The sequence below is a fragment of the Vidua chalybeata genome, chromosome 8, assembly GCF_026979565.1.
Source record: "Vidua chalybeata isolate OUT-0048 chromosome 8, bVidCha1 merged haplotype, whole genome shotgun sequence".
Lineage (NCBI taxonomy): Eukaryota > Metazoa > Chordata > Aves > Passeriformes > Viduidae > Vidua > Vidua chalybeata.
Window position 1 is genome coordinate 121,444 of NC_071537.1, and position 12,277 is coordinate 133,720.

At 34.8% G+C, this 12,277-nt stretch overlaps 1 protein-coding gene across 10 annotated transcripts in view; it reads left to right on the forward strand.

Annotated features, from left to right (window-relative positions):
* The window catches only part of CFAP46 (cilia and flagella associated protein 46), a 69,853-nt gene that overhangs the window by 17,675 nt on the left and 39,901 nt on the right, over nucleotides 1-12,277 (forward strand). For 8 of the 10 annotated variants that reach the window (XR_008432162.1, XR_008432161.1, XR_008432163.1 and 5 more), the window contains exons 14-22: nucleotides 1,823-1,946; nucleotides 2,834-2,964; nucleotides 4,326-4,471; nucleotides 4,994-5,127; nucleotides 6,677-6,889; nucleotides 8,006-8,216; nucleotides 8,561-8,710; nucleotides 9,455-9,562; nucleotides 11,203-11,384. Coding sequence is in view for 7 of the 10 variants with exons in the window: in XM_053949736.1 (XP_053805711.1) it covers nucleotides 1,823-1,946; nucleotides 2,834-2,964; nucleotides 4,326-4,471; nucleotides 4,994-5,127; nucleotides 6,677-6,889; nucleotides 8,006-8,216; nucleotides 8,561-8,710; nucleotides 9,455-9,562; nucleotides 11,203-11,384 (1,399 nt within the window). In the remaining 3 variants the exon portion in view is untranslated. The remainder of the gene's footprint in view (nucleotides 1-1,822; nucleotides 1,947-2,833; nucleotides 2,965-4,325; nucleotides 4,472-4,993; nucleotides 5,128-6,676; nucleotides 6,890-8,005; nucleotides 8,217-8,560; nucleotides 8,711-9,454; nucleotides 9,563-11,202; nucleotides 11,385-12,277) is intronic. The other 2 variants (XM_053949733.1, XM_053949731.1) reach the window with 2 other exon arrangements.

A 12,277-nucleotide genomic window follows, 5' to 3' on the forward strand; every position in this document is an offset into this window, starting at 1 on the left:
TCCTGAGGATGGAAGGGTGGGGAGAAACAGAGATGCCTTTGTCGTTCCCCCCCACCAAGAGGGGAAGAGACAGAGAGCCTGGCGGCACCTGGAAATTTGCCAGCAGAGGAGAAGGAGAAGGCGGGGGGGGGGGGGGGGGAGATGCCCAGTGTAAGAGTTGAGAGTTCTGGGCTGAGATTTCAGCCATCCAGGGAGTCTGAACTTTTAACCCTATCCTGGAAAATGAAGGCTTTATAAAATATTACTCCTCCTCAATTTATAGTAGAAAAGAGACAGTCTGGGACCTGAGATGTTAGAAGAAGAAATTTTTAGGTAAGAGGAGATGATGGAGTAGCTTTTGGCTAGACTTTTCTTGTTAGCCATAGACTGAACCAAATTCTCCTGCAATAGAGACTGCATTTTAAGGGGATGCAGTAGTGATCCAAAGAGACCTGCTTCAGCAACCACCAGCACAAGAATAACAAGAACAGAGAAAAGCTGAGGAGGGAATGGTGATGGCCTCTGCCTTCAAGAAAAAGATGATCTCTGTTCTTAGACCCTTGGCCCCAGGGGAAAATGGGGGAGACTGTAGTCCCAAGATGAGAAGCTGAACTGTTGTCTCTTTTAGTCCGTAGCAAAGCACCCTTAAAGGAGCCCTATGAGCAGTCTGTCCATACATAGTAGTAACAGCACTGTGACATGGAAAGGAGAGTGTCACACTGGCAGATTTTTTTCTCTGGGCGGTTGCCATGTGTGACAGGGAAACACAGGAGGTGGCAACTGTGCTTCCTGGGGGGTCTATGGCGCAGGAGAGACTTCTCTCTCCCTTGATAGACTGAGTATTGATTATCTGAAGAGTGGCAAATTGATCAGGAATCCCGGGTGATATCTCACTGTAGTTTTTGTTGGAATTAGGTAAGAAGAAGAGTGTTTTAGAGGGTCTTCATCCTAGATTTAGTGTGTGTGTCTTTTATAGTAGTAGTAGTTTTAATAAAGTTTTTTTCTTTGTTATTAAGTTTGAGCCTGCTCTGCTCTGTTCCTAATAACATCTCACAGCATTTCTATTAAGAAGGTACATGTTCATGAGGGCACTAGCATTGTGCCAGTGTCAAACCATGACACAACTGTACAGTTACTTCTGAAGTTCCTCTGAGAATAAATCTGAGCACACATAAGCCTTCCAAGCTGAGTCTTTAAAATGAGTGAGATTATTACAACATTGAGACTGTAACAAGACTTTTGACATAATATTTCATAAAATTTTGTTCTGAAGAATTTCAGTTGTTTCTTAGGCTGTCATCCAAGCAGTGTGTTTTTGCTTTTTCTATGATTTAAGTTGTCACAAGCTTACGCATGTGTATTGAAGGAGTAAGAAAATACAAATTCAAATTTATTATATTAAATGTACATAGGACAGAACATCAGATTTATATGGTTATTTTTTCTTTTCAGTTGCATAAAAAACTTCTTGTTTTCAGAATTAATGTGTACTTTACATATTAGATGGTTCACTTGTTCTCGAATCAACCTAACTAGAACACTATATGTCCTGTCAGAAAAGAGATGTATTTGAGATACTTGGATACTAAACAAGTATATCCAAAAGATCACTTTTGGATGGGGCAACTGTATTTCAAGATACAGCAAAAAACCAAAATAGATGCTGGTGGAGTACATGATTTTATGCTGGTTGATTGGTTTGGGGAAAGCTTGAAGAAATGAGAAAAGGGCTGAATTTTGAATGTTTCACCAAGGAATTATGGATCTAATTCCTTGCTGTTCTTGTGGATTTTAAAATTTCTAATATATAAAAACTACTGTTAATTTTTGTTTCTTTACCAAGTTTTCTCAGGTAAAAGTAATAGTCAAATAAGCTACCTCTGTGCAAAAGCCCAACATCATACTAAAAGTGTGGAGAAAGTTGATGAACATTTGAAACACTTAAGAAATGGAAATGGCAGAGAAAGGTAATTGCTACAGACCAGAAGTGTCTCTTTCATCTTTTGTAGAAGTCTTTAAGAGGAAAGGCTCCGTCTCAGGTTCTTTGTGGATGGTACCTTGTAAGAGGTTTATGCTTCAGCCTCTGGCAACATAGTGAAGTGTGTGTATAATTTCTTGTCCAGAAAGCTCTGTTACATTTGCATGCTATGCAGAATTCTATTCTGTTTCTAATCTGCTCTCTCACATGCACACTGAAACTCACCTGTTCTACTGATATGAGCCCAACATACAGAGGGATGTGTGGATTAAGTCTTGTACTTGATGAAGAATTGATCCTTGCAAGTGTCTTTTTAAGTCCTTGTACCTAAAAGGCACATCATGTGCTAAAACTATTTTGGTACAAAAACTAAGTAGTTCATTCTGAGAGCCATAAAGATTAATCTGTAGAAAAATGACAAGTTTAATTTTGACTATTTATATCTCATTTTGTCATTCTTTATTTAAAAGGATGTGTCTACCTTTTTGCTGCACTAAAAATTCCTGTGCTGAAATATAAAGGCAGTTGTTTTCTAGAAGACTCTTAATCCAAACTTGTTTTCAAGACTTATTTTTAAATTCTCAACATTAGTTTTGAAATATTTAGTTTACTTTATGAGATAGAAAATTAGTTTCATATTTTGAAACTTCAGTAGAATTACCATCCAAGAGAAGAATTCTGTCTCTTGATATGCTGAAGAGATTATTTTTAATAGATAAAGTAATAGTGTTACCTTTGCTACTGACAAGAAGTCTTCCATTTATTAATTTTGATTAGATGTAATTTTTTTATTCACATGATTATTTTTGTCAGTCCTGAACTGTGGAACCTAATCCTGCTTATTAACTGATTTTATTTATGCTTTTTCTTTGGTAGACTTATACTTTGGGCAGATTTGGCAAAAGTTGCATGTAAACAGGAAGTGTGGGATGTCTGTCGTGCAGCATGTAGATTTTGCCTCTTGTATGATGATATTTTGTTTAGGGAGGCAACAAAGCATAAAGAAAGTAAGTGACAAATAGTTTTCAATGTTGTAAGGAACTTTGTAATCATTTATTTAAGTTACTAAAAGGAGTCAGATAATATTGTTTTCTTTCCTCCCATTCCCAAAGTTCCCTGAGTTTCTTTTCTGGCACTGCATGTTGGCATACATGGAATATTCTTTCTACTTCCAAATCTAGAAATCAGTCATTAAGTTTTTTTTGTAGAAGCCATACTCTGTTGTCAGAAGTGTTTCTCCAGTGCTGTAGAGAAGCATTCCTATGAAATACATCTACTTGTCTTAAGAACACAGGCAAATTCCCTCATGGTCATCTAGGTCCATATCATTCATGCCTGATACAGCTGTAGAAAAATGGGTTGTAAGTCACTTTGTATGAGGCTCACATGTTAACATTTTTTGCCCTTTAATCCCCTATTAGTGAGTGGTTCCTCTGAGGTATCCAACATTGTACCTTGTTCCTTGAGGGTCTGCTGGAAACCTAGAACACGTTAAGAGTTTTTAACTTGGGAAAAAACACTTTCCAATCACTCTCTACTTGCTGGCTTTTAATGTTGGCTTTGTCAGGGAATTTGTAAAACTCACATTTAAGAATAGAAGAAATGATTTTCCTTTTCACTAGCCAAAGTTACTCAAACCTATTCCATATTTTTTCCAAGGTCCACTTAAAATAACACATCAATTTGCTGATTTTCTGGCACAAGTTTTGCATCTTCAGACTAGCCATGTTTAGTCTTTTGTCTTATTTCCAAACAAAATAAGGGAAAAATAAGTACACTTACCAGAAACTGAAGTCAGCGAGCCAAAAGCATAATAAATAGAAACTGGTGTGTTCTTGCAAACTTTGTGTTTATATTAAAACAATCTTAGTCCTTTCTCATTATTAAACTAAAGAAAAAGAATGCTGTTTTTTCTCTTTACCAATGTGTGCATTACCAGAAAGTCAACCCAGTCCATGATTCAAATGCACAAAGACTAGCCTCTGCATAATCCAGTTCTATGCTCCACTTCCATTTATGCAATAAAATTGAACTAGAGGCCATGGAGTCTGTTCACACTGAAATTTCAGTCATAGTCATGCATACTATGACTGGAGCAAGTTATTTGCTGCAAATATTGAAGATTTTAAATAATGCAGCAAAATCACAGGTAACAAATGCCTCAGCACTGCTTGAGAACAGGTTTTGAGTGCAATGAATTGTAATAATGAAATAGTTACTTGAAACAGTTAAAAATATTTTCTTGCTAAATATTCCTTGTGAATTTAAGAATATGAATTTAAGAATTTAAGAATATGTAGGGATTTGTAAATTTAAAAATGAAGATGATGATTTGCATGGAAATAGTAATGGGTTTATTTATTTTTAGCAGAGAAGAACAAAGCTAATGTGACTATGATGATTGATGGTCAAGGTGACAGCTCATCAGGAGTATCATTGCTGCTTGCTAAATCCTTTTCTTTTGAAGAAGATTTACTCAGAATACTAGCAGAAATAAGATTTATTAATGCAGAGGTAAATAAATTACACATCTGTCATATTTGTTTAGTTTTGTTTTATATACAAATCTTGAAGCACTGGAATTTTGAGTTTAGTTATTTTCTATCTCTCTAGGAAGTAAAGGAAGTGGTTTCATGAAGCAACCTTATCAAAATACTGTGTGAAAGTAACTATAGCAAAAATAGTTTTACTGCAGGTGCTGATAACACTTTTTACAAGAGATTCTACTGTAAATTTTTGACATCTGACATTACATTTCTGGATCCTTGAAGTTCCAGCATGATAGAAAAACTTACATACCTAAATTACGGGGTTTTCTCCATGTAATTATTTAGTAAAATTAGCTGTAGACAATTTTAAGCTTACGAAGTACTGATATTTGTATTTCATATACTTGTACATGCTTGTACAGCAGTTGAAAAAGCATTTTGGTTTTTTTTTTTAATTTTTGGAGAGGTAACAGCACTAATAGGAAGTCACAGTCTGTTTTTACAATGATAACCTGGGTAGATAATTTATTTATCTGTGTCTTTTCAGGCAACTGTTCATTTATTAAGATTGCAGGGAGTCAAACTGAATGATCATGCTGTACTTCCAGAAGCTACATATCAGAGTCATCCAGGATGTGTTTCATATCTTCCTGACAGTGATCCAGAATGGAAAGCATACAGGTGGTTTTTTGTAATGCATATCAAGACCAAGGAACTCTTAACAGATCTTTATTATCCGACCCCAATGATAATTGCAAAAACTGTTTCTCCCTAGTAAAATTGTCACCAGATTCTTCATTTTTCTGGGTAGTCATGAGAAACGGGGAAAAGATCTAAAAAAATAGTTTGAAATATTTTTTCTTATGTTTCCTTTCATTCTGGAGTGTGGATTTTATTTTTCATTTAACATTTATTTCTCTGAAACAAGAAGTTAGTGTTCCAAGCTGGAAAGTTATTAAATTGTTGTATATTGACACTTAGATAATTAAATTCTCAATTTAAAAATGTTTCCTCAAATCAAAAAGCTCTTTTTGTCTTGCTTTATAGCTCCTCTATATATAATGATTTCATAGTACTGACTGCATACGATGAATTATTCCAGTTTACAAATCTAGCGCGTTCCATCCAATCATCTGAAATGAATTTGGGAGAGTAGAATATAGCAAGTACTGTTTTTTACTAGTCTGACATGATTATTTCTTGCAAAGGAGAAGAAGGGGGAGAGAGATTTCTGAAGATGATGCTTAAACTCTCTGCTGTTTACATTCATAGTAATACCAGCCTTACTGTTACAGTGGTCATGTCCCGAGACATGAGGATGGCAGAGATGTGTCCCTAGGTCTGTTCATTAAATCTGAAAATTAAGTAAAGTTTCTCACACTGTCTGCTTGCAAATGTTCAGTAGAATGGGGAAAATTATAAACTGATCAGAGCCAAGGTGCAAAGAAGATGAGAACTCTGTTCCAAAATTTGCTACTAGCTATTTTTGAGTTTACCTAATTAGATTAAAAACCCATCGGTAAAAAAGGACTTTGGTCTGGTACTGTGGCCTGTACCATTGGTGACATAGTAATACCCATTGTCAGTTTGTGCTTTTGACTTTATGGCTTTGAAACCATGGCAATTCTGTATGATCATTCAAGACTGTATTTTTAGTATTGTTTTTTCAAAGTAATAGTACATTTTGATAACTAAGAAAGAAAATAAATTTTTTGAAAGAAAGTTATTACATAGAATGTGAAAAAAATATTATTCTATTTAAAATGATTACAGCATTTCAAAGCACCTGGAAATGTCTTTGAGTGCAAGAACACATGCAGTTTTGAGTAAAAAAGATTTGTCCTTAACTCTCAGATGGCATGCCTCACTTATATCTGTGTTCAAGTAGAGCCTTGACATGGTTATTTGATTCCTGGCACTGATGGGTGGATTCACACACGCATTTAAAAAACCCGAACATGTGGGTGAAACATAAACCATAGACACTGTTTTTTAAGCTAATAGCATTTGAATGTCAGAGACTACTCATTTTATGTTGATGCTACTTCCTTTTCTGAACCATCTTCTCATTGGAGTAAAATATAAGTCAGTGGATGAGAACTTAATAAATGCAACTGAAACATAATTAAATTTTTGTTCTTGTTGGTAGTACTGCATATTTAACCTTATGATATAATTAATTCTAGTGTTGAACCTTTGGAATAACAGCTTCTTTATACTAATTTTATAGTTTATGGATAGACAGCTTATCTTGGTATGCTATGGAAAACTTCCAGCGTGCAGCTGAAATAGGAGAAGAATTGAATGAAGCCTGGATTGTTCACAACGCTGTGGTGTATATCTTAAATTATAACAGACATGTGATTTCTTCAGGAAGACAGAGAGACATTATTGAGTATCTGCAGACTCTTCTTGGAGCCTTCAAGACTGTCGGGCACAATGGGTAAATTGAGATGTTTGGATATGAACATACTCTTTTTTTCTAAAACACAGAAAATATTATTGCAAACATTGAAAGTCACTTTGTGCTGTGAAATATTTATTGCTAGCTTTCATTGGCAGTGAAAGAACCTTGGTATATATAGAGTAGCTCAGGAGGTAAATTGTGAAAATGAACTGTTAATCCTTTCTGTTTGTTACTATACACTGTAAGCCATGCTAACTTCAGACCAATAAATATTAATTTCTCTTCAGTGTGGAATAGCAACATGTGCATGCAAAATAGCATTTTGTTAAGTTAGTCAGAAAATTGGGAAAATTCTCTTAAGACTCTGAATTTGCACAACAGTTCAAAATGCATTTGCTTGCTGTCAGTTCTCTGAACTTGAATTATTTTGTAAATGTAGTTCATTGCAAATATTTCTAACCAGAGTAAGGTGATTACTACTGGTTCTGAAATGCAAGAAAATAGAAAACAAAAGAAATAAAGGGAATGTGCTCATTAGTAGACCATGAAAATGGGAACATGGATTCCACAGGTTTAAAGAAATCCTGTTCTGCAGTAAATGCAATGGGAGAATGATCAACCATTGTGGAGTAGATACTCTAGTCAAAGTCTGACTATGGGACAAATCGCTAGATATTTTGGAACTTTGTTGGGAGTGACCTCATCACTAGGTAGAGTAACAACTGGCAGCAAAGAAGTCTCTTTTAACAGCACTGGAGAATAAAAGTAAAATTTCAGTTTGTGCAGAGATGGAGACTGGTAATACCTGCTTACTAATTTTGATACTTACATCAGTATGTACTAGCAATGATAACCATAAAAAATATGAAGGTCTTGGTTTAGGGTACTTTTTTAGAAAATAGTTGTTCTTTTCATAAGAGAAAAAGAGTGAAAAAAAACCTGATGTTAACTAAAAATTGAGGTTTTTTAATTTTAATCATTAAACCGCTTTACCAACAGGCAGGTTTTTTTTGGGTAATATCCATAATTTTGCCTTCTATGAAAAAACTGGATTTTCAACTAATGCTTACTTCTTGAAATCAATAACTTTATTCCTGCCTTTTATTTTGATCTGATGCAGTGTGCACTTCTGATTTTTGTTTTCTTCTACAGAAGTACCGAAATTTTACTGATGTTATGTAATGCTTTGGCTCGAGGCCTAATTATTTCTTGGATTCCAAAGCCAAAACCTGCTGAGAAGATAGAAGATACAGCAATAGAGAGTAGCAGAAAAGCTGCAGCAAAGAAACGGGAAAAAGCAAAGATCATCCAGTCTTTTTCAGTAGATCCTAGTGGACTTCCTGACATCAAAGCTGCCTTAGAGGTGCAAACCTCTGATTTTTTGTAGTCCCTTTCATTCTGCTGTCATATATTACGGCAGAATGAATTCCTATAAATTCAAGAGTAGAAGTTTTTAAAAGAAAAAGCTACCTTCTTTTACAGTTTCTGTCACCACAAATCCTCCCCAAATGCACATTGGAGCTCCTTACCAACTTGGGGCTGAGGACTGTAACTTCTATTTGCCTTGGGTTGACTTAAAGGAGATGTTGTTAGGCTTAGAGATGCACGTGCAATAATCTAAAAATAAGTAGTGGACAGCATGTTCCATACAAGAAAATTTCCACATTCTCCTGTATTTCACTTTTTTTTCCTCTTCTTGGTGTTTAGATTTGTGAATTTGCCCTAAATGCAATGACTGGAACCATACCTAATGAAAAAGTCTCTATTGCTGCACAACAACAAATTATTGCTACCTGGGTGAAAGCAAAGCAGTTAAATCAGCAGCAGATCAGACATCAGCCTGGGACTCGGGAGGAGGTATGATTTCCCTGAAATCCTGCATAATGTTGAAACTTTACAAAGAAAAGTTAAATTCATACATTTGTTTAATAATGACTGAAATGATCAAGGTACATTTTCTTCTGTATATTTGATCATAATGTAAAAATAAATTTTGTCTGTAGCTCCCTACAGAGCAAAGTTTTCACATTGGGTATAGCAGTGAGTCTACATTTCCTAACTCTTCCTTACACTGTTAACTGCCATGGTGATGTTTGTCATACGATGTCTGGTGAGCAAAATTGATTTTGAATTCACAAATGTAAAATAATAAAATGACTGCATTAAAAGTGTTAAGAAAAATCAGATATATTCATGTCAACATTTACTATGGCCTCTTTATATATATAGATTATAGATTATAGATTTAGTAAGCTGTAAAGAAATACTTAATTATTATATTTTTATTTTATAGCGTCTGTAAAACTGGAAACCCTCAGTGGCATATGAAATTTGCCTTCGTTGTATTGTTGATATGGGCTTCTAATGTTGAAACTAGTAGTTCAAAGTTCACAGTGTTAATTAAAAATGTATAAATACAAAAAACCAACCATTTTAAGGTCACAGTAGGGAGCAGCAATTGCTTAGAGCAAACTGAGGTTTTCAAACAACATTCTTCTTCTTCTTCTTCTTCTTCTTCTTCTTCTTCTTCCTCAATTAATGTCATTAATAATATTAACAAAAAAAAAAATCTCTGAATGTGAAATTTTTATTTCTGCTTAGAATAATGATGAAGCACAAGATCCTCTGGCAAGAATTCTTGTTGGTCTGGAAATGTATTCATGTAATGGCTTGGGTCTCATGGATTTCACTGTTCCTAGCTTATCTCAGGTATTTAGGGTTTTTTTGTAAGCTCTTGAGTTTTAAGAAATTGTGTACTATGAATTTGATTTCAAATTCAATTTTCCATGGAGTTTAAATTATTTTTGAAACTTTTATTGTACCATTATTTTCTTTAACCAAGTGATTAACAGGAAGGTGATTTTTGTGACAGAATAATTTTATTTATCCAAAGAGAGATACCATCAGAATATAAATATTGGGTTTATACTTACGTTGCTCTAACAGATTGTTTCAATAATCATCAGATGAGCATAATGGGTTCAGGTGAATTTTTTACAGAACCATACTTCTAACCTTTCATTTTTCTTCTGGAGAAAACGTAATAGAAGCTTAAAAGTTGTTTAGGTTAGAAAAGTTCTCCGAGATCATGGAGTCCAACTGTTCCCCCAGCACTGCCAAGGTCACCAAGTGCCACAGCCACATGATTTTTAAATTCATCCAGGGATGGGGACTTCCTTTCAGTGAAGGAATTTTCCCAATATCCAACCTAAACCTCCTCTGGTGCGACTTGAGTCTGTTTCCTCTTGTCCTGTCGCTTGTTACCTGGGAAAAGAGACTGACCCCTCCCTGGCTCCAGCCTCATTTCAGGTAGTTATAGGGAGGTTTGGGTTTGTATTAGAAGCATTCAACATTTCAACAGAAAACTTCACATTATAGTGAATTCACTTTTGACAGTTGCAAGGTAGAACACAACTACACTTGGTTACTATTGATTGACTGTGTGAAATAAAACTAGCAGTTGCCAGGACAACCATGAAACTATTACTGTCAATTAGGAACTGGGTCCTTATGAATATATAGATATCTATAGTTGGTCTACAGATTTATGTCAAATACTGAGTTAACTTTACCTATCACTTCACTGGCTTAGTTTTGTATAGCAGTGTTGTAGTATCTTCATTTGTATCAATTAATTAACAATTACCACTATCCTGAAAAGGTGGAACTTTGACATGTACAAAAGAAATGAAATGAAAATGTTTAGATCCTATAATGAAACTATATGTGAAACTATCTGTAACTATCTATATCTATATATATGTATGTGTGTTTAGGTCGGAAAAAACCTCTAAAATTATGGAGCCCAAGCTCTCCCAAGCTGCCATATATATAACAGCATACACAGCAATTACTTATTACAATTACTGGTTGTTGCAAAACCGCTTCAACATCCCATTCTTACTTTCAGCTTAACTAAAATGGGCTCTGAGTTTTGAAAGTCTTATTCCACTGGTTTTTGAAAGATGGCTGAGGACATAGAATAAGTCCTGGCAGATACTTCTGGCTAAAAGGCACGCACAATTATACCTGGATTTGTACACACTATGTTAATTCTTACTACATGGTGAACAAGACCTCTGTATTTTATATTTTGATCGTACTTGTAGCTCTTTCATTTTCTAGATGGCTGTATCACATACTTGTTCCATGCCCAGGTGGGTTGTAAGGAAGATACAGCTCTAAGCATGTAATTACTGTCGAAAAAAGCATATAAGGCCCTGGAATTTAAAATTTTTTTTCTTTTTCTTTTTCTTTTCTTTTTCTTTTTCTTTTCTTTTTCTTTTTCTTTTTCTTTTTCTTTTTCTTTTTCTTTTTCTTTTTCTTTTTCTTTTTCTTTTTCATCCTAGTTACTGGATTTGGCTTTAGAGTGCAGTTGGTCAGATTCCTTAGTGGAATTGCAGACACTGACACGACTTACATATTTTGCGTATGTATCACAAGACCATAAAAGAGTGATGACTTGTTCCAAAAGGGTCTTGGAATCATATGAAAATTTTGTCCTCAACAGAAATATTAAGAAATATGGCGTGTAAGTACATAGAATTTCATATGATATGGTAATGTTCTTGAACTAAATTTTGAAGAAATTAAAGAAGGTAAATGTGTCTGGTCACATAATCAAAAGCAGAAGAATCTTGTTTCCAAAAAAAATTGTGCAGCTACAGATGAAAATTAAAGTAAAAGGTATTGAGAGATACAGATTGTGGCGCTGGACCCCTTCAGAGAGATGAAGCTTGCTATCCAAGGGAATCAGAAGCTTGTACATCTCTGTGTTTGGGTGTCTTCCCAGGAGCATTGCTGCTCTGAAATGATCTCTGGCAATCATAGTATTTTGACTCTTTTATGATATTTAAGCAGAAAATAGCTGATTCTACTTCTTTTGATGGAGCAAATTGCTTTCAGTGCTCATCTGGCTCTAATACACTGAAGGGCTACGTAGTTCATGGACCAAGTTGAAGCTGGGGGTGATGAAAGATAGGAGCAGTTCCTGTACTCCAGGCTCTGCTGTCAGGTAATCTGACAGCACTAAAAGCCATCTATGCACATGGTAGGTGTAACTATCATGTAAAATAATAAAAATAATTTCCTCCAAAAGCAGAATTTAATTTTATCCAAAGACTAAAGAATCAACACCATTTAATAGTGGTTTTCCTGAGTGTAGGAAGTTTGAAGTAAACATTACAGATACAATATAGTGTTCATTTTTTTTCTCTGCAAAATAATTGAACTTAAAAAACCAATATTCTGTTCTTTGCAATTCGTAGTTGTTTTCTACATGGGTTTAAAAACATGTAAAACCAAGTTACCTTAATATTAAATAGATTGTTTCAGAACTTCACAGAAATTCAGAGACAACTTGCTGCACATGTAGCAATCTGCAAACTAATGAAAAATAAAATGTTTGATTGTGCAGTCATGAGC